The following is a 26,839-nucleotide window of genomic DNA, read 5'->3' on the forward strand; positions in this document are numbered from 1 at the left end:
CCCAGCTGACCACTGCTCCTGCTGTGACCCCGGGCCACTCACCAAAAACCTCCAGCCGGGTGGCCTTCTCCATGACCCCCACGGGGTTGCTGGCCCTGCAGGTGTAGATGCCAGTGTCCGAGCCCTGGGCCCTCTCCAGATGCAGCTGTCGGCCGCCCCTGGTGTAGACGGCCCCGGCACTTGGAAGCAGGGGGTCCCCATCCTTGAACCAGATGATGTCAGGCGTGGGCACTCCTCGGGCTTCACACAGGAGCCACATAGGGTGGCCCTCCATGACGGCCAACTCACTTGTCTCGTTGGAGCCCCAGATGGTGGGAGGTGCTGAGGACAATGGGGGGCGGGGGGCAATCACAGGGAGCCTGCCCAGCACCGAGGTGGCTGGTGTCCCACCCCTTGCAGCCCCATGCACCTGTCTGTGGGCCACAAGCACCGCACATGTCACAGGCTTCTACTGCAGGGGTGGGTGGAGGGGCAGGGGGCTCTGGGGACAGACAGGAGATACCGGCCAGGGACATGCTGACGTGGGGGGCAAGCCCGGCCATCACAAGGGGCGCAGAAAGTGGGGGAGGGGCCACAGGTCAGGCTCCGGACCCCACTTGGCCTCTGACTCGCTGTATGACCCGCATAGGTCACTTCCCCTCTCTGGGGCTCAGTGCCCCCATCTGTAACACGAGGGGCCGAACTGGATCCGGGGTTCCTACGGGGCAGGTCACACACCATGGGTGGTACCTAAGCTGACCCTCAGGGCATGTGGGCATGCATCTCGTAACAGAACAGCTACACCCTCCCCAAATCTCCTTCCTGCCTGATTACGACAAACGAAAAGGCTGTTTGGTGCGTTTGGTGCGACTATGTTCGTCACCTTTCTAGAACTTTCTACTCTGCCCTTTTTACCACATGCAGGCAGCTCACGCCTAAGGGTTTCCAAAACCCCTCTTTGGTTGCATCTGTTTTCACAGCTTCCTCCCGCGAAGGCCAAGCAGCCCCGGTTCCTACTTCCCTTTGATGTGTTAGGCATCCTTTTACATAAATGAGTTTCGGTGTAAAGAAAAGTGACTTGATTTAAACAATCATCCTGAGTGGTATCAGGAATAGGAAAACTTGTGAAGCTCAGATGGGGACAGTGGGATCTGGGAAACACTGGGCCGGATTCCCTCTGTTCTTTCCGGTCCACCCCACCCCACCGCCCCCCCAGCTTTACTGAACCGGGGGCTCGCTCCTCATAGGCCCCCGTTTGTGCCCTCGTCTTCCCTCCATGCAGTGGGCAGCCCGTGGTGGGGGCCGGGAAGGGGCTGGGCTCACAGTGGATTCTGAGCTGAAAGTCCTTGGCCTGCTGGCCGGCTGGGCTGAAGGCCACGCACTGGTACCACCCTTCATCCCCCAGGTGACTGGTGGTGATTCTGAGAACCTGGCCGTCCTCCTGCAGCTGGATTCGAGGGTCCCCCGGAAGGACAGGTCTGGAAAGATGGTCAAGATTGTCAGTAAGGCCAGCTGGCAGGGGCAGGCTACACAGAGGGGAGCCTGCTGCTTGGGAAACGGAAGCCTGGAAGATTCACAGTTGCTGATAGGTACCAACAACCCAAGGGCCCATCAATGGATAAACAGATAAACAAAAAGTGGTTCATCCCTACAATGGAATATTATTCAGCCATGAAAAGGGATGAAGTACTGAAACCTGCTACAACGTGAAAAAACCTTGAAAACTGTGCGCTAGGTGAAAGAAGCCAGACACGAAAGACTACATACGTATGACTGCATGAAATCTACATGAAATACAGGGAAATTCACAGAGACGGAGGTTAGTGGTTGCCAGGGGCTGGGGCGGGGGAGGAACAGAGCACTGAGTGCTAATGGGTATAGGGCCTCCTGTGGCGGTGATGAAATGTTCTAGAACCAGATAGAGGCGACGGATGTGCAACACTGTGGATGTACTTGTGTTTAGTACTGAACACAGCGTACTGAATTGTGCACTTTGGAATGGTAAACATCATATTGATTCCTTAAATTTAAAATACCTTAAAAAACGCCTTTGAAAAAGTTTTAGAAATGAAAGGAAGGCTGGCTAAGTGATGAGAAAACCCTGCCATTTGAAAGCAGGGTCTCACCTGGGCGATCTCAGGCTGGGGGGTGGATGTGCCCCACACCGCCCTCTGCCTGGGCCCTGGCTGGCTCGTGCAATGCCTGTCAAGCTCTAACCCTGCAGAGTTCCATCTCCCCAGAGGCCCTCTCCACCAGCCCAGGCCGAGGCTCCACCCCATCACTACCCGTCGGGGGTCACTCACTGCCCATCCTTGGTCCATTCCATCTGGGGCGTGGGGACCCCCGAGGTCTGGCACTCCAGCTCCACCCCTACACCAGCCAGGCCCAGCACCTCCTGAGGGGCCTCGGCTCCAAGCACGGAAGGTGGGACTGGGGGCGAGAAAGGGTGGGGGGAGAAAAATCCTCAACCCCTACAAGCCCCGCCTGCTGCAGGGCCTTTGCACGTGCAGGACCCCTGCCTGGTCACCCTTCCCTTCTCCTACCCGGCCCTCATGGGAAGCTCCCCAAACCCCTGGCTGGATCGGCCCCTGCTCTGTGCGTCCTCAGCTGCCGGCACCGCTCTTTCGTAGCACGTAATGCACATACATGATGCATAATGTAATTACAAGGCTAATGATGTGATTGTCCAATGTCTGCCCCCAGTTATGTGAAGACAGGGACCAGGTCTGCCACGCGCCCCTCTATGCCCCCGGCTCCCAGCCGGTAGTTTCCCTCCCCCACCCCACCTGAAAGGGGAGGGGTTGCAGGGCCAGACACACTTGGGAGCTGGGAGGGCTCAGCCTCACTCACTGAGCACAAGGAGATCGAAGTCCCTCTGCGCAGTCCCAGCCTGGTTCTCGGCCCTGCAGGAGTAGAGGCCAGAATCGCCCTCCCGGATCCTGGGAAAGTAGAGGGCCCGGGCCCCGTCCAGGAGGCGGTGGCTGCCCACCTCGGGGATCTGGGCAGAAGAGGGCAGAGGGAGCTCGTGAGCGGGGTCTGGCCACCCCGCATCCCCCATCAGCAATGAGGAAACTGAGGCCCAGGGAGCTGATTGGTGACCGGAACCCAGGGTTTCTGATTCCCATAACGGTGCCGTGCCCTCTCCACCAGGCAGCCCCTCAGGCTTCATCGTGGGCCCACGGTCTTCCATGGCCCTGAGTCCCAGTGCATCCCCAAAGACACCTGCCACTTGTCACACCTCCCCGCCACACCTGGCACATGCAGGAACCCATCCAGAAGGTCTGTACCCTATCCAAATCCCACCCACAGCCCATCCACCCCAGGGGACACCCACCTGCTGCCCATCCTTGAGCCACGTGATCTCGGGGGCCGGAAAGCCATTTGCGTCACACTCCAGCGTCAGGGACTGCCCGGCCATGCCTGACACGTTGGCCCTGTGCCCGTTCTCCCGGATGCTGGGGGGCACTTGGGAGCAAAGAGAAGCAGAGGAGCTGCCCCCTCCCAGGACAGCCACGGCCACCCGGACCCCTCCTGGGGCATTCTTCCCCACCTGGACGGGCAGCCCCAACTCCCGCCCTTCCCCAGATTCTGGGGTTCCAGGATGCCCGCCCCAGCCCCTGATGTGGCCATCAGGAGCCACGTGGACCTGGGAATGGCCACAGCGGCCTCGCCCTGGGACCTCGCGCTGGTCGTGCCCAGGAACTGTCTACGGGCTCTGACATCCAGCTTTGTAAGATGCGGGACCCCCGGGATCCATCTGGCTGTACACCCAAACTGCTGTCGTGGTCACCTAGGGGGGTACCCTCCCCCACCCCGAGTCAGAATCTCTGAAGATGGGGCCTAGGTATGTCTTTGAAACAAACTTCCCGGGAACCATAAAACTGCTTCTCCCATCCCCTCCATGAGCCCGTGTTGAGGAGAAGGGCTCCCCGCCCCCTGCACACAGCACCGGGGCGGGGGGAGGGGTACGGGCGGGAGCTGTGGGGAGCTCTTCCTGCTGCAGGGAAGAATAGGAACCTTGGGTAGTTTCAGCAGCTTCAGTGGGAGGTGGGCTCTGGGACTCTCATCTGCCCTCAGTGAGCCTTCTAAAATAAATTCACTAGACCATTTCAGAGCCATTTATGGAGTTCCAGGTTCTTCTCCTTACACTGTCTCCGTGGGGGTCTCTCTGGGGAAGGGGACGCCCATGCAACCTGCCACTTTCCTAACACCCTCAAGCCCTCCCCAACAAGCACGGGGTGGGGGAGGGCAGGGACCTGCGGCCTCCCCTGCGGTGAGCTCTCAGGCTGGGGAGCTGGCGCTGCCCCACCCAGGCATCCATGCGTACCACTGGGAGGTGTGTACAAGCCGTTCCCCAGCTCTGGGGTCCCTGCTCACCATGGACTACCAGCCTGGCTCTCCTGGATGCGGAGCCCGCCTCGTTGGTGGCCTGACACTCGTAGTCTCCACCGTCGGTGGGAGAGACCGAGGCCAGAAACAGAGAGCCTTCATCCAGCACTGCCAGGCCCGGCCGGCCACGCAGGGGCTCTGAGGACGGGCCCTTCCGCCACGTGATCTGCGGCTTGGGCGTCCCTGGCAGGGCACAGAGTCATCAGCACGAAAGCCTGTCCCCTTCCCTGTCCACACCCACACTGCCCCCACCCCCGTGCAAGTGATGCTGACCCTCGGGGTGGGGGGAGGTCTCAGGTACCTCCTCGCCCCCCAGGCTAGAGGAGCAGCAGGTGCTCACACACCTGCCACCTCCCCACCCAGTGCTGTGCGTCCACGTGGCCTCCCAGCGGCCCGAGGGCCACAGGCACAGGGGCCAGAGCCTTTTCTGGTTCCCCTCGCAGAGGCCCCACCTCATCTGCACTCCCAACCCCCTCACCTGCCCTGTGTTTTCTCTTTTGCCTGCCATCTCCAACTTTCTAATGTACCTTAGATGTACTTCTTTAGGCTTTTTTTTTTTTTGGCCTATTGTCTGTCTCCCCCCAAAAGGTCCAAAGTCTTTGCTTTGTTCCCTGCTGCACCCCCAGCTGCAAGCCCAGCGCCTGGCACACAGTAGGTGCTACCTGAATGAATGAGCCCGCCGTGCTCAGTACCCATATTGTCCCATCGGATCCGCGCATAAACGGTGGAGGCCCCAGGTGGACCGGGCCTGTGCTTCCCCTCACAGGCATGAGGCGGACACCGCTGGCCACACACCCCAGCCCCACCGTGAGCGCCGCAGTCCCCCTGGAGGCCCTTCTCCGACACTCCTCACACGTCGGACTGTGCAGCATCTGGCTCTGCCACCAGCCTGTCGGCTCACACGGCCCGGCGCACGGTGGGTGCGGGATGAACAGCTGCCCCACTGGGCCAGGGCACACAGTAGGTCCTCAGGTCGGTGTTGAAGGAATGACCCAGCATTCCAAGCAGCACACGTGCCCAAGAGGCATGGCGCCCAGTGGTCGCAGCGGGGCCTGGGTCACGTGAGCCCCAACTCTGCAGACTTGCTGAGTGATCTCAGGACAAGGGCAGCCCTTACCCACTGCCCTGCCTGCAGGGCAGGCAGCCTGCAGCCCTTCCATCACTCCCCATCGGGGTCATAATCGTTGCTAAATACCAGTTATCATGCACCACACCCCCACTTGATCTGCCGACTCCCCTGGCAGCTCAGGGCTCTTTGTAAGCACATTCTCTCTGCCTCACTTGCTCTTTTATTCTCACCTTTGGAGGGAGGGGTGAGACACCCCACCTAGGGGGAATGGGGCTGCGATCAAGATGCGGCACATCTGGGGCATCCTGGGTGTCGTCCCGTTCGGGAGGGCCCCTGCCCCCCCCCCCCACCCTGTACTGACTGCTCCTGCTAAGTTCTGGGGACTCTGCCCGCTGGTCCTGAGGGAAAAGGAGGGCCACCCATGCTCTGCGATCTTTGGGCTACTTAATCCCCTGTGTCTGTTTCCTCATAGAACCCTCTGCCGTTTCCTCTGTGTCTGCCCAGGATGCCTGCTGGAGTGTCCCAGCTGCTCCCCAGCATGGAGACACATGTGTGAACACATACACACAACACACACACATACAGCCCACAGACACACACATGCCCCTCCCAGTTCCTCATCTTTTCCCAAAGGCCCCAGCCCGTGCTCCCGCCACCCAGAGACCAGGACTTCAGAGCTGCCAGCCCTGAGGGGTATTGAGTTTTGAACCCTGGAAGCTTTTTTTTTTTTTTAAATGCAAACATCTAACCCCTAAATGAGCTCTAACCACACAGAACTGCACCACTGCTCTGTGATGGGAAGACTCCAGGGACTCAGGGCTGTTGCTAAAAAACCACTCATCTTGCCTCCACTCCCATTTTGCAGAGACCAAGAGAGGAGCAATGTCCAAAATCCTGGCCTCTGTCCCACCCCACGAGGAGGAGGCGGGTAGTGCCACCCACTGCAGGTACCAGGGCTCCCATGGGTCACGCCCTCTGTGCTCCAGGCTTTCTCCTTTCTCCCTCAGAGCCCTCCGAGCCCAAGGTCACATGGCTGGTGAATACCAGCGCCCAACACTGCCCACCGGGCAGCCACCTGCTTGAAAGAGAGAAGGCCGAGGGGGGTGGGGTGGGACGTGGGGCGGGGACAGGCAGTTGTGATGGAGGGGACCTGGCTTATGCTGACTTGGCTGAAGTCAGGCTCAGAGGACAGGCCCCTGGCTGACCAGGCTTGATGCTGGGGTTGTGAGTGACTGTGGGGTATCAGGGCAGGAGGCCGGGGCTGGTGGTCCCACCTCCTACCTCCCACGTCCCGGGAGGGCCCTACAGGTTCCTTGCTGTTACCAGATACTGACACAAGGTGGCGCCCTGGTCAAGAGCGGGACGATGGCCCCTCCAGGTGGTCTGCTCCCACCTGCCTCCTACCTGGCCCTAGCTCTGTCCCATTCCAAGGACTTCCCTGGATCCTGTGGCATGAGGAGGTGCAGTGCAGACTACAACCAGCTCTCCTGGCTCCTGCCAGGCTTTTTGTAAGCTACCACTTGCTTCTTAGACACCCAGACACCTGCCCTTCTAGAGAGCATCATCTATGCACAGGGGAGACATTTTGGCCATTTTGACCCAAAGCCAGAAGCGACTCTGGCAGCCAGTGGGATCCACTGGGTGCCGCAGGGAGATTTCACAGAACAGCAGAATCCACTCAACACATTTCCGCAAGCTCCTACTATGTGCCAGGCACGGTGCTGGGACCTAAGCTTCCTGCCGTCCACTGGGCCCACTGGGCCTGTGTGGAGGGACAGGTGTGACCCCACTGGACAGCTGAGAAAACTGAGGCTCAGAAAGGAGGTGTGAACTGCCCGGCACCGGGCAATTGACCCAGGGGTGGCTATCTCGATCCCACACTGTGCTGTAGCCCAAAGGGGTTCCCAAAGGACTGGTTTGCCCAGGACTGCGTGAAGCCATGCCCTGTGAGAAAGCCTGGGGCTTGGGGAGAGGCAGGGGCCACCAAGCACCGATCCTAGGACCCTGGGGCCTTCCTCAGCCCCAGCTGTTACAATCCCCAGGCGCAGAGGGGCCCAGGGTTTAACGGTCACTCGGGGCTGGGGTTAAAGCAGATTATACTCCCTGAGTTACATCACCTTCTGGCTGTGACCTCAGGCAACCCTCTTAACCGCTCTGGGCCTAAATTGCCCCTAATAAAAAAAAAAGAGCTAATGCTAACACCCATCCTATAGGGCTGCTGATGGGATGAAGTTCCTGGCATGGTCCTGGACAGGAGTGGGGACCCCACAAGCCTCCACACCCACGCGCACTGCCCACAGTGACCGAGGGCGCTGAAACATGGGTGGGTCTTCTCCCCCTCCCAGCCCAGGGCCCAGGGCCCAGGCTCACCTCTGGCAGGGCACGGCAAGCTGGCGTTCTCTCCTGCTACCCTCTCCAGCAGGCCACTGGTCTCATCGGCCCCCCAGTACGGCGGCTCTGGTGGAAGGTAACGCGGCCACAGTCACACACCCAAACCCAAGGCCTGGTGCTCCCCCGACCAGGAGCCCAGGGCTGGTGGAGGGGGCATTCCCATCCAGAACCCCAGCTGGAATAAGGGGGTACAAGCCCCGCGTTCCAGCCCGCAGCCTCGGGGAGAGTCAGGGCCGTGGCACCAGCTCACCCCCTGCGGGGTGGCCCATGGAACAGTGCCACGCACGACCCCGCGGGCTCGGGGGGCTGAGCTCAGGATCGTCCTGCCTTCTCTGAGTGTGTTACAAATTCATCATAGTGAAAATGCTAGCACCAGGGATCCAGAACTTTCTATGCACCGGGCACTTCACACACATTCTCTCACTGACCCCTCACATGTTACTGGACCCATGTTACAGGGTCAGAGTGTAAATGACTGGCCGATGGCTGTCCAGCTGGAAAGTGGGAGAAGCTGGCCCGTTGCTCTTCAATCACCACCTCACGGCGCCTGCACCCCACCCCGAGGACGGAGTCCCCCCCTGGGCTGGCAAAAGCGGCCCGACACGGCTTTGGGGGCTGGGAGGAAGGAAGGGGTCCAGCAGCTCAGAAGCCCAAGCTGCTGCTGGGGAAGGAGTGGGGAGGTAAGCTCTGGGGTTCAGGGGAGACTCACCCAGCACCCTGAGCTCCAGCTCCCAGGCATCCACACCAGCGCTGCTGGAGGCCTCACAGCGGTACGTCCCAGCGTCCGAGGTCCGGATGGCCACGAAGTGGACGGAGCCATTGGGCCCCCCGCCCCGCAGGGCCACCCCATCCTTGGACCAGGTCAGCTGGGGCTCCGGGTTGCCCTCGGCCACGCAGTTCAGGTCCAGAGCCTCCCCCACCAGTGCCTTCAGGAGCCGCGGGCCTGGCTGCACCTGGGGGGGCACTGACAGGGCCACGGGGAGGGCTGTCAAGGCAGGGGCCCCGGATGGGGGAAGTCACAGAGCCCAGACTTACAGAGAGGGCTCGGCCCGCTGCAGGGCTCCCCACACCCCTGGCCGTCGCCAACCAGCAGAAATCGTCATTGTGGGGGGCGACTGACAGTAGGACATCCCGTGTGGGCCCCCCCCCGCAAGAGTAGAATCAGCCTTTCCCTTGAACACACGTGTTGCCATCAAAAAATCGCTCCTTGGGCTTCCCTGGTGGCACAGTGGTTGAGAGTCCACCTGCCGATGCGGGGGACGCGGGTTCCTGCCCCGGTCCGGGAAGATCCCACATGCCGTGGAGCGGCTGGGCCCGTGAGCCATGGCCGCTGAGCCTGCGCGTCCAGAGCCTGTGCTCCGCAACGGGAGAGGCCACAACAGTGAGAGGCCCACGTACCTCAAAAAAAAAAAAAAATCGCTCCTCCGTGCTCAGCTTACTCTCCCCCCAGCCCCCACCCCCATCCCTACCCCCAGGCTTGCACCCAGCACCATTTGAGAACCACCAGCTGGGAAACACCAGCTCAGTGCTGGATGGGGACATCGAGGCCCAGGGGGCGGCGGGACTGACTCAGCCCAGGGGGCAGCATGTACAGAAGGGGAGGCTCAAATCCCAGCCCTGTCCCTCTCGGCCACAGGACCCCGCACTGGCTGGGGCCTCGGTTTCCCCTCCTCACAAAGAAGCCCTGGGATGGAATGAGATGCAGGACTAGAGCAGCCAGCAAGGAGCCTGCTCCACGGTGGCGCCTAAAACACTGCGGCTAGACTCACTCTCAGGGTTCCCAGCTCGCTCTTCCCCTTGCCTGGCTTGGGGAGGATAGTGGGTATTGTTTCTTCTGCATTTGTGTTTTTCAAGCAACTTTCCCATCCTCCATCCCAGTTGGTCCCTCCTATGGGGTGGGTGATGCTATGTCCATTTTGCAGATGAAGAAACTGAGGCTCAGAAAGGTTGTGTGACTCGACCAGAGTCACCCACTGCGTCGGCTCATAGGAGCTGGACGGGCCCCAAGGCTGGGTCTGTGTGACCAGGAATCCAGGTGGCTTCCGTGGGGCCAGACTGGATGAGCCTGGGAGAATTCTCAAAGACGAGGACAAGTGTCCTGGGCCCTCGGGGGAAGCTGAGGACACCCATTCCCTTCCCAGCTTCAGAGTAGGAGCCCAAAGATAAGACCATCTATGGAAGCTGGCCCCTGGGCAGAGATCAGCTCCCCCACCCAGAGCCCAGAGCCTCACTGTCTAGGAGCACGAGGGTATACATGCCCTGCCCACTACCCCCCTAAAAACACTTGCTGAAAACAACAGCAGTTTCCACTGTGCTGAGTGCCTGATGTCATCAATACCCTTTCTGACAACTATGGGACAGGCATTATTGCCTCCACTTTATAGAAGAAGAATCCAAGGCTCAGAGAAGCCAAGCAGCTGGCCTAAGGTCACACAGCCAGTCCGTGACAGAGTCAGCATTCGAACCCAGCTCTGCCGACTCTGAGGCCCTGCTCATCACCCTGCTTCCTGCTTCTCTGTTTCTCTCCCATGCTCACGCAAACTCATAGCGAAGCTTTGAGCCCCTCCCTCTCTGAACCTCAGCCTGTCCACCTGTAAAATGGGGAGTCAGCTTAGATCAAGGGTTGGCTTTTTCTGGAAAGGGCTTTTTCTGAAAAGGTTTTGCAGACCAGATGGTCTCTGTCTCAACTACCCAACTCTGCCATCACGGCGTGAAAGCAGCCACGGACGCTACGTAACCGAACGTGTGTGGTGGCACTCCAGTAAAGCTTGTATTTATGGACATTGAACCTGAACTCCATATCATTTTCATATGTCACATTATTTGCCTTTTTCCCCCCAATCGTTTAAAAATGTAGACATCATTCTTCACTCGTGGGCCACATGAAAACGGCATGTAGGTCAGTAGTGGCTGAGGGCTGCAGTCAGAGGACCCCTGTCTCAGACAACTCATCCCCGTGCTCCTGGAGATGACAAGGTCCCCGCCTCTTTGGTGGAGTGACTCCACTGGGTGGCTTCTGTGAATGGAACCTGGACACCCAGGTGAACATGCACTCCTGGGCCCCCACCTGAGCCAGGAACCAGAACCCCCTCCGTGGGTCCCCCTCCCAACGCCCAAGTCTCCAACGCCCAAGTCTCCAACGCCACGGGGCCCTGCCCTTTGCTCTCAGGGGGCCTCTGAACAGACTCTCCGGGCTCAACCAAGGAGTTCAGGAGAGGGGAAGAAGGGGGGTGAGGAGGAGAGATAAGGCTTGAAAAAGACAGGAAATAGAGTTGATGGAAGAAACACTGGAGGACCATGAAGAGGTGACAAAGCCTGGAGTGGAGATGGGGGAGGGGCACGAGAGGCCTAAGGAAGATGGGGGTTGGGGGGAACGGTGTGAGACAGAGGCTGCCAGCCAGGACCTTACCTTGCACCCTGAGGATGTAGTACCGAGCAGCGGACCCCGCAGGGTTACTGGCTGTGCATTCGTAGAGGCCGCTGTCACTCAACTGGGCCTGGGCCAGATGCAGGGAGCCTGATGGGAGGAGGCAATGCCTGTGGGAGTGAGGGGCACTGGTAAGACCCCAACCGACCCCACCTCTGCCAGAAAGGCCCAAGACCCAACTTGAACCAGCTGCCTCCTCCAGGCAGCCTGCCAGGACTGAGGCAGTGTCCGCCACCCACCCTTCACTCCTCCCCCTGCCCTGCCTCCACTTCCCCCAAACCACCAGGCCAAGGCCATGTCCCCTCCAACTTGCATAACAGACAAAGAGCACTAGGCTAGGAGTCCGCTGGCTGGGTTTAACTTTGAACCCTTCCCAGCTGGATGAAGCAAGTCCCTTCACCTCTTGGAGCCTCCATTTCCTCATCTGTAAAATGGGCATATTAAGAAGTTCTGTGGCCGAGGCTGGTGAACAGATTCCACGTGGGCTCAGCCCAGGGCCTGGTACCTAGTCGCCAGTAACTCTTCCTCCTCTAATGCACATGCCTACCGTCCCTCGACCCTGCCCTGAGAGTGGGGATGAGGCCTCATTTGGAGGCCCCCTCAATGGCTTCCAGGGAGAAGCTGCAGCCCAGAGACCCTCTGCGTCTAAGTGCCAGGTCTGGCCATGCTCTGAACCCAGGGCTTTTCAGTGTCCTGTTGTCCGGCGTTGTATTGGGCCCTCAGGAGGAAGTTGTAGAGGTCCCCCATCGCTGCGCTCCCCAACCTGGCCCACCTTGCTGAAGTCACCCGGCCCCCATCCCACAGGGATCTGGGACCCCCAGCCAGGCTCCTGCAGCTGGGCTGGACCCGAGGGGGCCTCTGCAGATATGATGTCACCAGCCCACATGTGCTGGCTCCGTGCAGTCCCTGCCCCCGTAGAACTGAGTGGGCAGCTGCGGCCAGTGGCCACAGCAGGGCCCCAAGTGCAAGCAGCTGGCACGGGGGCGGGGAGTGGGGGTGGTAACCTCCAAGGGCCAGCCCCCCCCCCCCCCCCCCCCGCCTATGCTCATCAGGGTACAGCTGGGCTCCAGTCCCGGTCTCCACTCCCGGCTCTGCTGAGTCTCAGATTCCTCCTCTGCAAAACGGGGATGACAATAGCCCCCATCTCCCAAGCAGGTGCAGGCCAAGTGCTGGACGTGCACTTATTAAACAGGTCAACATTGCTGGCAATTCACTCTCTGGACAACCACGGGGGACTAGCTGTGCTCTGCTGGTTTTCCGTCTCCCCATATGTAAAGTGGGCTTGTAATTCCCCTACCCAGCAAACCCTTCGTCCAGTTTGCCCTGAGCTTCCAGCAGGCACCTGGGGCAAGTTCTCTGAGGACACTTGTGAGTGATATACCAGGCAGTGGTCTCTAGAGCCCAGGCACTGGGCTGGGACAACTAGGTCCGACCCTGTTCTGCCATGTGCTTGCTGTGTGACACTGGGCAAGTCACTTAACCTTTCTGTGCCTCGGTTGTCTCCTTTTGGAAAAAAGAGACAACAGTGGTACTTAGCCCTCATAGGGCTGTCCGGAGAACGGAAAGACCTAATTCACAGCACAGTGCCTGGAACAGACGTACTCAGCAAAGGTCAGCTGTTATCATGGTGACGACAGTGTATCCATAACGATACGCAATGCAGTTTTGCATCGTTTAAAACTCTTATAGAAATGGTACCACGTGTATGTGCGTGGGTCTAATTCATTCACTCTTCACTGCTGTATAGTAGTCTGTTGTGTGATCGTACCACAATTGGATTAATTTGTTCTCCTTTTGGTGGGCATTTAAACATTCAGGTTTTCCTTTCCTCCCTCCCTCTCTTCTTTCCTTCCTTCGTTCTTTCTTTCTTTCACCACCAGAGTCCTCTGCACACTGATGTATGTGTCCCCACGCACAGGAGCAGGACTCCGGCGCCACAGGCTCACACACCATCAGCTCTCACAGGTAGAGTCCATCATTCCCCCTTGTAGAGCAGGGCTTCTTATAAGAATCCTCCAGCTATATGTGAAACATACAGATTCCCAGGCCCCGTCCAGAGACTCTGATCTGTGGGGGGAGGCTGGAATCGGGGTCTTACCAAGGTCCTCAGGGGGACCACTCCTTGGGAGTACTGCCCCAGGACACAGGGAAGTGCCCCTGCCCTGAGAAGCAGCCCGGCGGAGCAGATGGGAACAGGGCTTTGACAGCAAGTGACCCCTGCATCCACCGCCATTCGGCCTCTTGAAGGCTGACCTTGGGCCAAGGACTCCGTCTCCCTGAGCCCCGGTGCCCTCACCTGGGATCACAGGAGACGGCACGTATGGAGTGACATGGTGCACACAAAGCCCATGGTCCCTGGGACATAGTAAGTGCTCGATAAACAGCCCTGCTGCTAGTAAAAACCACGCCCCCCTCAACATGTCTGTGTTTCGCCCCCCAGCCCCCAATCAGCTGGGCAGCCCTAAGTAGGTCCCTTAATCTTCCAAAGTGGAAGAAAAAAGGAAAAAACAACACAGATGCTTTCTTGTCTCAGTGACAAGGAAACATTTCCCCTGTGTGGCTCCCCTCCCCTGGCTTGGCTTTTCTCATCCACAATTTTTTTTTTAAGTTAAATAACGTTGACACCCACCAAACACGAGCCAAATCAGTTTGAGGCTGAAACATACACACTGAGTCACACTTGGTGCAGGGACACGGTTCCCTCAGGGGACTTTGCTGCAAACCTCGACTAGCCAAGCAGGCACGCATGGGACAGCAAAAAGAGGTCTAGGCTGAGCACCAGAGTTCTGGATCTGAGGTCCAATTCTGCTACAGACGTGCTGAGCCAGCCCAGGCAGGGCAGACAACGTCTCTGAACCCCAATTTCTTCATATTTGAAAAGGCTGCTCTGGAATTCCTTTATCTCAGAGGTTGCCTTCTAGGTCTTCTAAGAACTTTAGAGAAGTTGTTTCCTCCCTCACCAAGCCCTTAAAAGGATAGGAAGTGGGAGCTTCTGGGATTAAAAAAAAATAATGAAAGAAACTTCCAAAAGTGGAAATAATTCTCAACAATAAATGTAGGCATCTTGTCTTTCTCATGATGACCCCCAGGTCATTTCCTAGAGAGGGAAGGCTGCTCGCTATACCACAAAGGAGGAAACGGAACGAATGGAAAGTCCATCTTATAAATGGTCAAGCTGAGGCCTGCAGAGCCCTCCCCATCACAACCCTCACCGCACCGGCTTGTGACCACCTGTCACCTGCGGGCCCTAAGAGGACACATCCCCAGCCATCTTATTTGCCTTTGTATCCCCAGAACCTAGCCCAGACCTGGCACAGAGCAAACCCCACTCGGACCAGATACAGGAAAAAGGTATGGGGCCTGGGGCAGACCAAACAGGACCTAGAGGTCTAGGGGTTGCGGGGCAGCCCTTCTGCACCGCCCCCGCCCCACGCCCCGGGGCGCTCTCTCTCCACATTCCCAAGGCTCCTTGGGGTTTGGGGGCTGCAGCCCCGGGAAGGATGTCAGGGGCAGGGGGGAGGTGGGAGGAAGCGGGGAGAGCGCTGCCGTGTGCCCCGTGCCTGTGGTGTAATTAGCAGCAGCCTCCCCGCTGAGGCGAGAGCAGCCAGATGGCTCCGTGTGGCGCCAAGATGAAAACATGGAGAGGTTCGAGGGGAATTTCCTGTTTATGACCTCCGCTGCACTGGAGGCTTCACTGTTGGCTGTGAGTGTCACACAGCCACGCAGATGACGGGGGACGGGGAGGGAGACCCACCTTCCCTGCCGTGTCCCCCTGGTCCTATGAGCTCCAAGGGGGATGTATCTGCCTGGAGAGACCAAAGGGCATCTGATAGAAAGTGCAAATCCCAGGCCACACCTTCGCTGTAACCCAGCTTGGGGTCCCCTCTCCAGCTCCTCTGTGGCTCAGGGAAGCTGCCCCAGCCAGACCCCTTCTCTCACTTACACACTCCTGGAGGCTTTACGGCATTTAACACACCTGTAATCACCTGTCGCTGTCTGATGGCTCGTGAAGGGAGCGGCCAGGTTGCCCAGGTGGTTCCTGCCATGTTCCCAGCGCTTAGCACAGGTGCTGGCCCACAACAGGTGCTTGATAAATATTTGATGGCAAATCCCAGCTGTCCCTGTCCACACACGCACCCCTTCCCCCCTTCGCTCACACTGTTTCCCACACCCCACCCTGTCTCAAGGCCGCTCTCCTGCCCCCAGACCCCGTTCAAGGCAGCACAGCCTCTAGCTCCTCCACGAACCCTTCCCTGACGAGCGCAGGCAGGTTACCCTTCCCCCGCTCTGAGTTCCATGGAGCCGAGTTCTGCCAATTTCTCGTACGTTCATTCATTCACTCACGTGACAAAGAGCCACTGGGTTCCAGGTGGGCCACCAGGGTGAAAGAAATGCACCCCGTCCTCTGGCTGCTCAGAATCTGTGGTTGGCCTGCGCCCAGGCCCTCTTGCTGTGTCCCATGCTCCCCCTGCTGCCCCCGTTTCTAAATGGCCCGTCCAACCTCACCGTGTGAGCAGAGCCTTCTGGGCGGAGGCTGTCAAGTGAATGAACAGCACCCCCTGCAGAACCAAGCCCACCAGAAGCTGATCCTCGACCACAGCCGGCAGAGCAACAGCGCTCAACAGACATCCACCACGTGCAGATACGTGCCGGGCGCTTGTCTGCCGGGCCAGGGTGGGATCTGAGGCTGCAGCAGGGATTGCCCGTCCCCCCTGCCCCCAGCACCAGTCAGCCTGGACAGCACCTTCAACCACCAGTGGCCGCTCTGACCCTGACCCACACCATAGACCCTTATAAGGAAGCCCCAAACGGAAACCCCAAGCTGGAGCAGTTTAGGAAGAGGGGCCTGATATCAAGGAAAGGGCCAAGCACAATATGTGAGCGAGGGGGAGAATACACATCCTCTGAGCCCGTGCAACATAAACCCAGAGGTGCTAACAGGTGACAGCTGTCTACACTCGAGCGCTTCCTATGCGCCACCGCACGGCTAAGCACTTCCGTGCACGCTGTCACTTGAAACCCTCAACAGCCAAACCGCAGATCCTACTATCATCACCCCTTTTGCAGAGACCCAGAGAGATGAAGTCCCGCTGTCCATGGTCACGCAGCCACCAGGCCAGGAATCAGATGAGCTATGAAGATCCCCCAAGGTAAAGACCCCACGAGGGGCCCCTGGGCAGTCCGTGCCATGCCACTCCCTTCTAAGGAGGAAGCAGCTTTTCTCCTGGATCGTCAGAACCCAGCTGCAGCCCCCCACCTCTCCACTGGGCCATGAGAGAGAGTGGGTGTGCCGACGGCCCTGCAGCATCCTCGGGGTGCTCTATCCTCTCCCTGTCCCCTCCCCTCCCCCGGATGCGGCTGGTTTGGCCCTGTGTGGGACCCTGGCCGGCTGCCCCCGGGAGCCAGTGCTGAAGCCAGGAGTACTCGCAGCTGTCCCAGATACACATCAGAACCAGAAACAAACATTGTTGCCTAGCAACACCACCTCGCCCCAGCATCCCTGGGCTGAATCATGGGACCAGAGCCACTAGGCACTCTCTGGCCACCATCGCCTGTCCAACCCTTTCATTTCTCAGGCGGGAAGACTGAGGCCCAGAGAGGGGAAGGGTCTTGCTCGGGTTCATTCAGAGAGTTGGGGGCAAGGCTGGGATGGGACCCTAGGTCTTTTGCTACCTGATGTCACACACAGCCAGAGCCCATGTCTTCTCTCTCCTAGACAGTTTCGGCACAGTCCTGGGCACAGGAGATGCTCAATAAATCCTGCGGACTTCAATTCTGAATTCACAACTCAAATGGTCCTTTCACAAACAGCAGTCCCACAGAGTAAGAGGCACCCGATAACCGTTCCCAGTCTTGGACTCGGCCATTGGCTTTCAGGGCTATACCCCAAGGAAATGACCCAGGAGATAAAGAGAAGCATTTGTGCAAAAATGTTCCAACAGCCCCATTTATTACCGCCCAAAACTGGCAACGGAGCATCTGCCCCAAACAGAGAAAGCTTAGCAACGATGAGGGCTGAACGCCCTGGAATGTTACCTTGCCCTTTAAATGGAAAGCAATGACGTGGGCCAGGATGAATCTAGAAAATGGGTAAATGTGGAAAAATATCAATGATAAGGGCAGAATGGAAGAGGCACTCAATGTAATTCTCTGGAAGCATCTACAAGAACACCCTGGAAGGGGTCGTGGACACAGGTGGGTGGCTTAGAGTTTCATGGGTACTCAAGCTCCTACTATGTTTTCTTTGCGTTAGGACTTTCTGACTCCGGAGGTCAAGGCTCCCTGAGTTCAGAATATTCTCTAAAATCTCCAGAAAGAGCAGTGGCCTGCCCGACCTTGGCCCAGAAGCCCGATATGTGTGTGTCCACGTGTTCTCATGTCTGCATCTCTGCTGTGTCTGTGTGCATGTCCACATGTGTTTGTATCTGTGTTTGTGTCAGTGTGCGTGGCCGTGTGTCTATGTGTGTCTGTCTGTGCGCCTGTCCACGTGTATTCATGTCTATATGTGTCCATGCATGTCTGTCTATGTCTGTGCATGTCTATGTGTATCTGTGGGTGTGTGGGTGTGCGCGTTAGGGCCCAGCCCGGGAAGTGAGATCAGGATCCCAGTTCCCCACACCCCATGACTTCTGTTTCCCCCTCAAGGCACTAGGCATGATGCCACTCAACACACCCACCTCCAGGATGGCCAACAGGAGAAGAGGGCCACCCCCCAACCCGAACAGAGATGCAGGAGGCCTCAGGGGCTCGGCCACGCTGGGGTTCTCAACCCTGATTGCACCAGAGTTACCGAGGAGCTCTGAAGAAGCACCAGTACTGGAGGTCTGTTGGTGACCCTGACCGCAGCCCTTGGCCAAGGTTGGCACAGGTTCGGGAGAGAGAGGCCCCGGGCACCCCGAATAGGTTCAGGCCTTCCCCCATCTAAGGACAGAGAAGGGGGCCACCACAGAAGAGGGGGCAGCTCAGCCAGGCAGAAGGAGCACAGAACCTGGAGGTAGACCAACACCCACGACTCATCAGAAGAAGTTCTTAAGCTTCCAGAACGGCAGCTTTGAAGCTGAGCCCTGGGGGTCCCTCGGAGAAGGAAGAGGAAGAGACAGAGGAGGTAGAGGGGAAGGGGAGCAGACAGACAGCACAGCTACCCCCGCACCACCACTGCTCCCTGCGTGTTTCCCATGGGTTTTTAAAAACCTGCATCTTCTGTCTGAACGGCTGTGGGACTAAGGGGAACCGTGTGTCCGGCAGAAAAGGGAGCTTTGTTCTGCGTGGGGAAGCTATCAGATGCCACAGGGAGAGGCCCAAAGAACGGCGGGGACCCAGAGCCCGCAAATGAAGTGTCAATACGATCAAAGGTCTGTGAGGTTATTCACCATCGCCAGCAAGTGGAAACAGCCCAAGGGTCCGTCAACTGGTGACTAAATTGACAAAAGGTGCTCTATCCAGGCAACGGACTATTATTCAGCCACAGAGAGGACCAAAGCCCTGACCCCTGCTCCAACATGCAGGCGCCTCAGAAACACGATGCGAAGTGAAAGCAGCCGGACACAGAAAGCCCCAGAGCGCACGATTCCATCTACGGGAGACGTCCCGAACGGATCAATCCAGAGACAGAGAGCAGAAGAGTGGGTGCCGGGGGCTGGGCTGGGGTCGCGCAGGGATGGCAAGCGGCTGCCAATGAGTGTGGGGATTGCTTTTGTGCAGGAGGTGCTGGAGATGTTCTAACGTTAATCGTGGACGGTTGCACAACTCAGAGTTTACTTAAAAACACAGAATTGGAAAGCATGCCATTTATATCTCAATAAGGCTTTTCCATTGAAAAGAGTTGGTGGGAATTAAATAACACATAGGATGATGATAATTTTTGAAAGCTGGAAATGATGCTTTAGTTTATAGCAGCAGCAGGAAAATGCCGTCGAAGTGATTTTCCACCACTGACAATGTACTAAGCATCGCACATCCGTCACTGTATCTTGAGAACAGGGTTTCAACCTCGTCCACTTCACAGATGGAGAAGCGGTCCAAGAGGAACCAGCGGCCACCGGAGGCCACACGACTAATACAGAACCAGCCGGGATCCACACTCGGGTCTGATGAACTCCAGGCTCTGAGCTCTTCCCCCCAGCCCCACCCTCCAGGCATATTTTCCCACCTAACGTAGGTGAACTCCTGGAATCTCAGAAATCTCAAGAGAAAGCCGTAAGCCAGCACGAAGTGGAGGGGGCCAGGGGAGAAGGGACAGAGCAAAACTCAGGATGGCAGAAGCAGCTCTCACAGATTTACGGCTCCCGGCTGATCTATTAACGCATCACAACAAGGAGGGGTGAACAAATGGGAAATGCTGTGTGCCATTTCAGCAGCAAACCATAGATAAACAAGCACCCGCCAGGCGGCTGCCAGCCGAGGAGCCAGGACCAGGCTTTCTGCGGAGAGATGCAGGCTCCCCAGGCGACCACTCCCTCCCACACCTACGACCTGGGCTGCAGAGACACCAAAGGGTGCACGGATGGGGGCAGCACAGCGCCAGCCCAGCCCCAGGACCCCAGCCGCGTGCAGGCGTGCAGGCTTCGAGGACAGGAGGGCGCACCAAACAGGTGTTCTGAGAGGTAGAGACCCACGTGTGGGTGTCAGGAGTGGGATCTTGCACAGCAGGCTGCTCTGAGACCTCCTCCATCTGGAACTTCTCAAAGGCCCCGCCAGGGCTTAGGTCACCGGCCAGAGCTGCCCCCTCGCCACAGCCCCACTCCTCGAGGGTCAAGGGTCCCAGGAGTCTGAGGCCTTCCTGTCTGGAACCACCCCACCTGACACCCCTGCCTGGGGAGGTGCAGCCAGGCTTTGAAGGATGCCCAAGCACCTCCTCCCTTTCTGCCCACTCTCAGGATCCCTGAAAGCCCCGCTGCCAGACACCTGGTCCGCGGAGCAGGCAAGGACGGCGCACGCGTCTCGTTCAGGAGGCTGTCTCAACCGTGGCGTCACTCTTTCCTAGCTGAGTGACCACACGCAGGTCACCCCACCTCGCTGAGCCTCAGTTCCGCTCAGTTCTGCTCTGCTGAGCAGACGGAAGGCGATCCTGCGCGTGCGCCCCTCGGCCGTGCGTGAAGCGCTGCGTGCGTGTTATTTCAGAGGCCTTCCCCCTCTGAAGGGCACCCGTGCTCCCTTAAAGGTCAATGGCCAAAAGTGCCGTGTGTGTAATCGGATGGCATGCCCCTGGGGGTGTCCACGGGGTCCCATACACTGGCCGGGTCACTGGTCCCCTGGAGGTCAGTTTCCTCAAACCCCAAGCTCTGTCCATCCCCAGACCCAAGGCCCCGCAACCGGGGTTACCTGTCGGTGACGGGTGGCACAGGGAGGGAGTCCTTGGCCCAGGTGACCAGCGGGGGTGGAGAGCCCTGGGCTTCGCAGTCCAGGGTCACCTCGTCACTGGCCTTGGCTGTGACAGTCAGCGGCTTGTCTGCGTCACATGACCCGTTCACAAGGATCCTGGGCTTGGCTGTAGGTAGAATCATGCAGGGGTGTGAACAGAGCAGGGAGTCAGGGGCCGCGGCCCAGAGGGGACCAGCACGGCTCCCCCAGGAAGCCGAGGTGGCACTGCCACCCCAGAGATGCAGAAGGTGGGTGGGCTCTCTTATAACGGCAGAGTGTAGGTTTCAGGGTGGGCTCGGATCCAATGGTTTCCCCTAGTCATACCCCACCCCCCACGTCTACCCCATCCTCCCGCTGGAAGCTCATCTTGCTTTGATGACCCTGACATGGTCCCTCCTGCCCCAGTGTCCCCCTCTTGCTTCTCTCCATCCTGCTTCCCTTCCCTGGGGACATTCTGGCAGGTTCTGTCCTCCCTCTCCTCTCTCTCCCTTATTCTCAGGAATAAACGGGATTAACCATCAGATGATGCCCAGTCTCCCTTTGTGCCAAGGGCCCCAGGGAAACACTGGTTCCAAGCAGTTCAACACACAGGTAATTATTTAATCACAGGTGTGATGGGCACTAAGAAAGGGACATTCCGGAGAGTTCACAGCAAGGTGATTTGACACAGCCTCAGAGATCAGAGAGAACTGAGATCTGACTGACGGGAGAAGTAGGCTGGACCAGGGAAGGGAAGGGCATTCCAACAGAAGGAACTGCACATGCAAAGGCCCTGAGGCAGGACGGATCATTTAAGAAACTGAAAGGAGGCCAAAGGGTCTGGGCACAAAGAGCTGGGGAGAAAGGTGGGCGAAGGGGGCTGCCAAGGTGGGAGGGGGTCCAGTGTAGGGCCCTGGGTCTTTCCAAGCCTTGTTCATGTGACACTTTCCCCCCATCCAGTGGCAAAGGGCTGAGTTGGAACCTCTCTTAGAGCATGCCCACACTACAGGGGACAGTGCTCTGAAGGACAGCTTTGGTCTACATGCCCTTCAGACGTGAGAAATTTAGAGGCAGGGTTGACGAGATGCAAGGAGGATGCAGGTGAGGTCAGACTGTCCATGACCCTGCCTCAGTAGCTGCCAAGCCCCTCTCCCAGGACAGGGGTGGCCCTCACTCACTGTTGACAGAAAGCTGCATCTCCTGGCTGGAGAAGCCCACAGCGTTGGTGGCTGTGCAGACATAGGCCCCTGCATCCTGGGCAGATGGCCGGGCGATGACCAGGGTACCATCCTTGCTCACATTGTAGTGGGGATCCCTGGAGGCCAGGGCATTGGTTTCCTGTGGTAGAGTCACAGGTGACATCAGCAGAGCCCACACCCCACGGCAATTTGCATCATTCCTCTCCCCATGATGCACTGGGCCTACCTCTCTGGTTACCTTTGTGGCAACAGGCTTCACCTACCTTGGTCCAGGTGACGGTAGGGGTGGGCACTCCTGAGGCTACACAGGGGAGAGAGGCTGGAACGCCTTCATTGGTGATATGGTGGGTGGCCGTGGGCTGGATTCTAGGTGGCACTTTTAAAAACAAACCAATTTCATAAACCAAAGTTCATAGCAGCATTATTCACAACAGCCCAAAGGTGGAAACAATCCAAACAGAGGGGATGGATAAACAGAGTGTGGTGTGTTCATATGGAATATTATTCAGCCTTAAAAATGAATAAGCATCTGATACACGTTACAGCATGGAGGAACCTTGAAAATGTCACCCTAAGTGAAATAAGCCAGACACAGAAGGACAAATGCTGTGTGATTCCACTTACACAAGATACCTAGAACAGGCAAATTCATAGAGACAGGAAGCAAAATGGTGGCGGCCAGTGGCTAGGGGAGGGGGAAATGGGGAATTGGTGGGTACAGAGTTTCAGTTTGGGAAGGTGAAAAGGTTCTGGAGATGGACGGTGGTGATGGTTGTGAAACCGTGCCCTACAGGGTTAAAAAAACCCATCCTGAAACTGTGCCCCATGGGGTTAACAGAAATTCCTGGCTTGTCTTACAGCTTGCTAAAAACCCCTCTGCTTGAGCCCCGCCTTCACTTAGCAAGTTCGCTTAATTGTTTTGTTGCAAATTGCAGACCCTCCAAGCTTCATGTAGCCTAAATAATAAGATGTTTGTCTGAGTTGTTTTCCAGGAACTTGGTGTCTAGTTCGAGCTCAAGCCAGCTAAGACTGCTTGGGACCACAGACCCTAAAACTGGGCCTGCACAGGTATCTGGTGAATGACCTTTTGACATCAGAGGGCCAAAGACCCCACCGTCAGATCATGCTAGGCGCCTCCATTTTTGAATATGCATCCCAGGAAGAAGCAAGTAACCCAGATACGCCTGCACAGAACATTAATTACCTCACCTTTTCCCTACCTGCAATCACCTTTCCCCACGCCTAAGACCACCCTGCTTCCTTATCCCATAAATACCCCAAGCCCCCGGCCTCTGGGGAGGTGGACCTGAGGCTTGTTCTCCTGTCTCCTCGCTAGGCTGCCTTGTGAACACATCCTTTCTCCGCTGCAAACCTCGGCGTCTCAGCCCTTTGGCTTGCTGTGCATTGGGCAAACGAACCTGGTGGCACAACAAGGTGAATGCCACTTACGCCACTTCATTTATGCCACTAAACTGTAGGCTTTTAAATGGTTAAAATGGCAAGTTTTATATTATGTATATTTTATCATGATTGTTAAAATTTTTTTATTTTTTGGCCATGCCATGTGGCCTGTGGGGTCTCAGTTCCCCGACCAGGGATCGAACCCGTGCCCCCTGCAGTGGAAGCACAGAGTCTTAACCACTGGACTGCCAGGGAAGTCCCTATTTTATCATGATTTAAAAAAAAAAACAAAAACAATTTTAACAGAAGAAGACAGCCACCACTGCTGTAAATTCATGCCCCAGACATAGGACAGCCTGTGTTTAGGAACCAGCTGTGCCGTTTCTTAACTGTGGGACTTTGGATAAACCACTTAATCTTTTGGTACCCGTATTCCTTGGTCAGCTAAAAAGCTAAATTAACCCTAATTCCCTGCTCACTCTCTGGGGATGGACGGATGAGAAACGGCAGAAAATAGTGTTCACAGGACACAGTGAACTTGAAAACAAGTGCAAAATCTGTCCTGGGCGCCATCCAGAGCTGCAGGCATTAAAACAGGGCGGGAGTGAGGGATGTCTCCAAGAGGAGCAGGGGAGGGGGAAACGGGCATGGAAAAACCAGAACCAGGAGGGAAAGCCAGAGGCCAAGGGCTCTGACGGTAACACTCAGTTCCTTTAGGGTGGGAAATGCCCTTCTGGATTTTCCCAGGTGGCAAAAGCCAGCAAGTCGATTAGCGTTTGTTGAACGGAAATGAAATTAGCCAAGAGAGATGGGCTCGATCTCCACTGCACAGAGGACGCTGTGCGCAGGGTGGGAAGTGAGGGCGTGAGGCTTTCTACAGAGGCAGCCTCTGCTGATCCTGTGACTTGGTGAGTTACCTCCATCCCGGAGCCTCAGCTTCCTTAAAGTCAAAGAAGCTGGAGTCTTTTAAACCCACCTCTTGGAGCAGTTAGGGAAATTAAGTGAAACCTGCACACAACCTCTCAGAGGTCTGGCACATGACACATGCCCAACCTTTGATCGCTCTTATTAATTGGAATTATGAGGAGACAGGACAGCTGGGTTCTAAACCCAGCCTCTTCTGCACCTCAGTTTTCCTCTACAAAATGGGGAATGATGAGTTCTTCCCGCTCATCCCTCGGGGTCTTAATAAAACAAGTGAAACAAACAAACAAAAAGAGGATATTAACATATGCGGTAAATGACAAAACATAACCAGACTTAATTTAAACTTCTTGTTTTACATTAAAAAGAACGGTGGTACCTGGTTGGGTGGGTGAAGGGAAACAGGGACTCTCCAACGCTGTGGGTGGGAAAGTAACTGGACAAAATACACGAAAAGCCCTAAAAATGTGCGATCTCTGTGAGTCAAAACTCAATTCCACAACCCTAGTTTATCCGCGGGAAAGAATTGGTCACGTGGGCACAGGTGGAGCATGAAGATTTTTTTGTTGCCGGACGCGCAGGCTCAGCGGCCATGGCTCACGGGCCCAGCCGCTCCGCGGCATGTGGGATCTTCCCAGACCGGGGCATGAACCCGTGTCCCCCGCATCGGCAGGCAGACTCTCAGCCACTGCGCCACCAGGGAAGCCCAAGCATGAGGATGTTTATCCCCAGGTGTTCATGCTGGTGAGAAACAGGACACTAGGGGACAGGTTAGACACTCCTGGCTCAGCCAAACAGGGGACATGCAGCCTTGAACCACTGCTTCTGAGTATTACTGACAGAAAAGAGTCATAAATATTGTCACAAGAAACACTCAGGTTGCAAGACAGTAATATTACCTGGTTCCAGTTGGTTTCTAACTATTTCTATGTATGTGTACACAAAGGATTTATACCTAATTTATATAAAGAATATATATCATGCAAAAATAATATACAACATATCTAAAGAGTATATATAATGTATATATTATATAAATATATACAGTGTGTGTATACGTACATGTGCAAACTCATGTGTGTATAAAGTATGAAAGATACACACCAAAACGTAAAATTATTCTGGTTCTTCTTAGCTACTGGTATTAAGGGAGGTTGCTTTTTGTTTGGTTGGTTTTGTTTTGGGGTTTGTTTTTTTTTTGGAGGCGGGGGGTTGTCCAATCTCTAAATTTCCTACAGTGAATATGTATTATTTGTGCAATTTGTTTAAACAGAGATGTTCAAGGTCAAGCTCCCCCCGGGTGCCCTCCCCCATCACATCCTGCCCCCACCACCCCGGGACTCACCCTGGACAACCAGCTGCACGTCCCTGTGCTGAGAGCCGGCCGTGTTGCTGACCAAACAGGTGTACCTCCCTGCATCCTCCAACAGCGCCTGGTCAAGGTGGAGACTGCCATCTGCTCGGACAGAATGCTGGCTGCCCGGTGGGAGCTGGTGAGGGCGAGGAAGCACCAGCTTGGGCCGAGGGCCAGCTGAGAGAGAGCACCCAGAAACCTCACCGCCCACCAGGCCAGCAGGGAGCAGCCTGGCCCAGGAGGCCAGGGGTTTGGAGAGGGTGGGGGAATCTGGGGGGGGTGGTGATGCTCCTACCCCTTCCCTGATATTCATCCACCCCCCCACAGACCCTCAGGGCCAGGTGGGCCCGACCCCCGGGCCCCCGCTGACCCCACTCTCCCAGGGCCAACTGGGCCAGGGCAAGACACCTGACCCGAGGGGACTGATGGGAGCCTCTCCCAGGAGTGCAGGGTTGGAGCCAGAGCCTTTACGAAGTCGGGGCTGAAGCTCCAAGGCCCTTGCACGCTGAGGCCACAGAGAGGAAGGACAGCCCGTCTGTGGGGAGAGAACAGAGCCATGCAGAGCGGAGCAGAGGTGTGGCCGCATCGGATGTGGTCCCAGGGAGAGAAGCAGAGAAAGCCACTCCTGATGGGTGCCCACGTCTGTCCCCATCAGGACCGGGGTGGGGCAGGTGGCGCTGGTCCAGAATGGGGCCTGGGGCAACCTCTATAAAGATGTCCAGCCGGTCCATCCTTGGTGAGGGGCCCCAAAACCTTTCCACCAGGCCTGAGCCCGCTTTAAGCCTCCCCGTCCCTGTTCCACGAACCCAACCGCACATTCTGCACTCCGGTTCCGGGAGAGGCTCCTGGGCTGTCTCGGTACCAGGCCCTTCCAGGCTGAGTGAGCTCGAGGGGGGCTCTGCTCCTCGCACTCGGCAGCTGGGCAGGCGCAGGTCCACCCAGTACTCCCACTGAACTAAACGAGCTCTGCGTCTCCAGCCACTTCCTGTCCTGGTGTGGACAAGGCCCAGGGCCACCCCTCCCCACGTGCCCATCGGAGTCTACTGAGGAAGGCTCCTCACTGCCCCAGCCTACGTGCCCAGGCACAGTCCTCCTCGGGGTCACATCTAATCACACAGGCTTTGCCTCGGCAAAGCCTCCCTGCTCCGGGAGCTGGACCCTGTCTGCACCGCATCAGGGACCGGAACAACAGGCCCGGGACCAGGGCAGCCACCGGGTCACATAGTCACTGCCTCTCCGGGTGTCCAGCGTCTGCTGTCTGCTGGGACAAGGGCACCTCTTTTATAGCTTCCAGGACACAAGGACCGCGGGATGTCTGAGGATAGGCCAGAAGGATGGAGGAAAAGGGAGAGGCGAAGGAGTGAATG

The 26,839-nt window shown here is 57.1% G+C and overlaps 1 protein-coding gene across 1 annotated transcript in view; it reads right to left on the minus strand.

Moving 5' to 3' along the window:
* Positions 1–10,360: 10,360 nt before the first annotated feature.
* LOC113619391 (hemicentin-2-like) overlaps positions 10,361–26,839 on the minus strand; it is a 32,905-nt gene continuing 16,426 nt past the window's right edge. Inside the window, exons 10-15 of the mRNA XM_027104102.1 lie at positions 25,464–25,608; positions 22,057–22,169; positions 21,773–21,932; positions 20,577–20,742; positions 11,238–11,365; positions 10,361–10,419 (exon numbers count right to left, since the gene is read on the minus strand). Coding sequence (XP_026959903.1) covers positions 10,361–10,419; positions 11,238–11,365; positions 20,577–20,742; positions 21,773–21,932; positions 22,057–22,169; positions 25,464–25,608 — 771 coding nt within the window. The remainder of the gene's footprint in view (positions 10,420–11,237; positions 11,366–20,576; positions 20,743–21,772; positions 21,933–22,056; positions 22,170–25,463; positions 25,609–26,839) is intronic.

Source organism: Aethalodelphis obliquidens, unplaced genomic scaffold, assembly GCF_003676395.1.
Source record: "Aethalodelphis obliquidens isolate GAN/ISIS:26980383/991018 unplaced genomic scaffold, ASM367639v1 scaffold7, whole genome shotgun sequence".
Classification (NCBI taxonomy): Eukaryota; Metazoa; Chordata; class Mammalia; order Artiodactyla; family Delphinidae; genus Aethalodelphis; species Aethalodelphis obliquidens.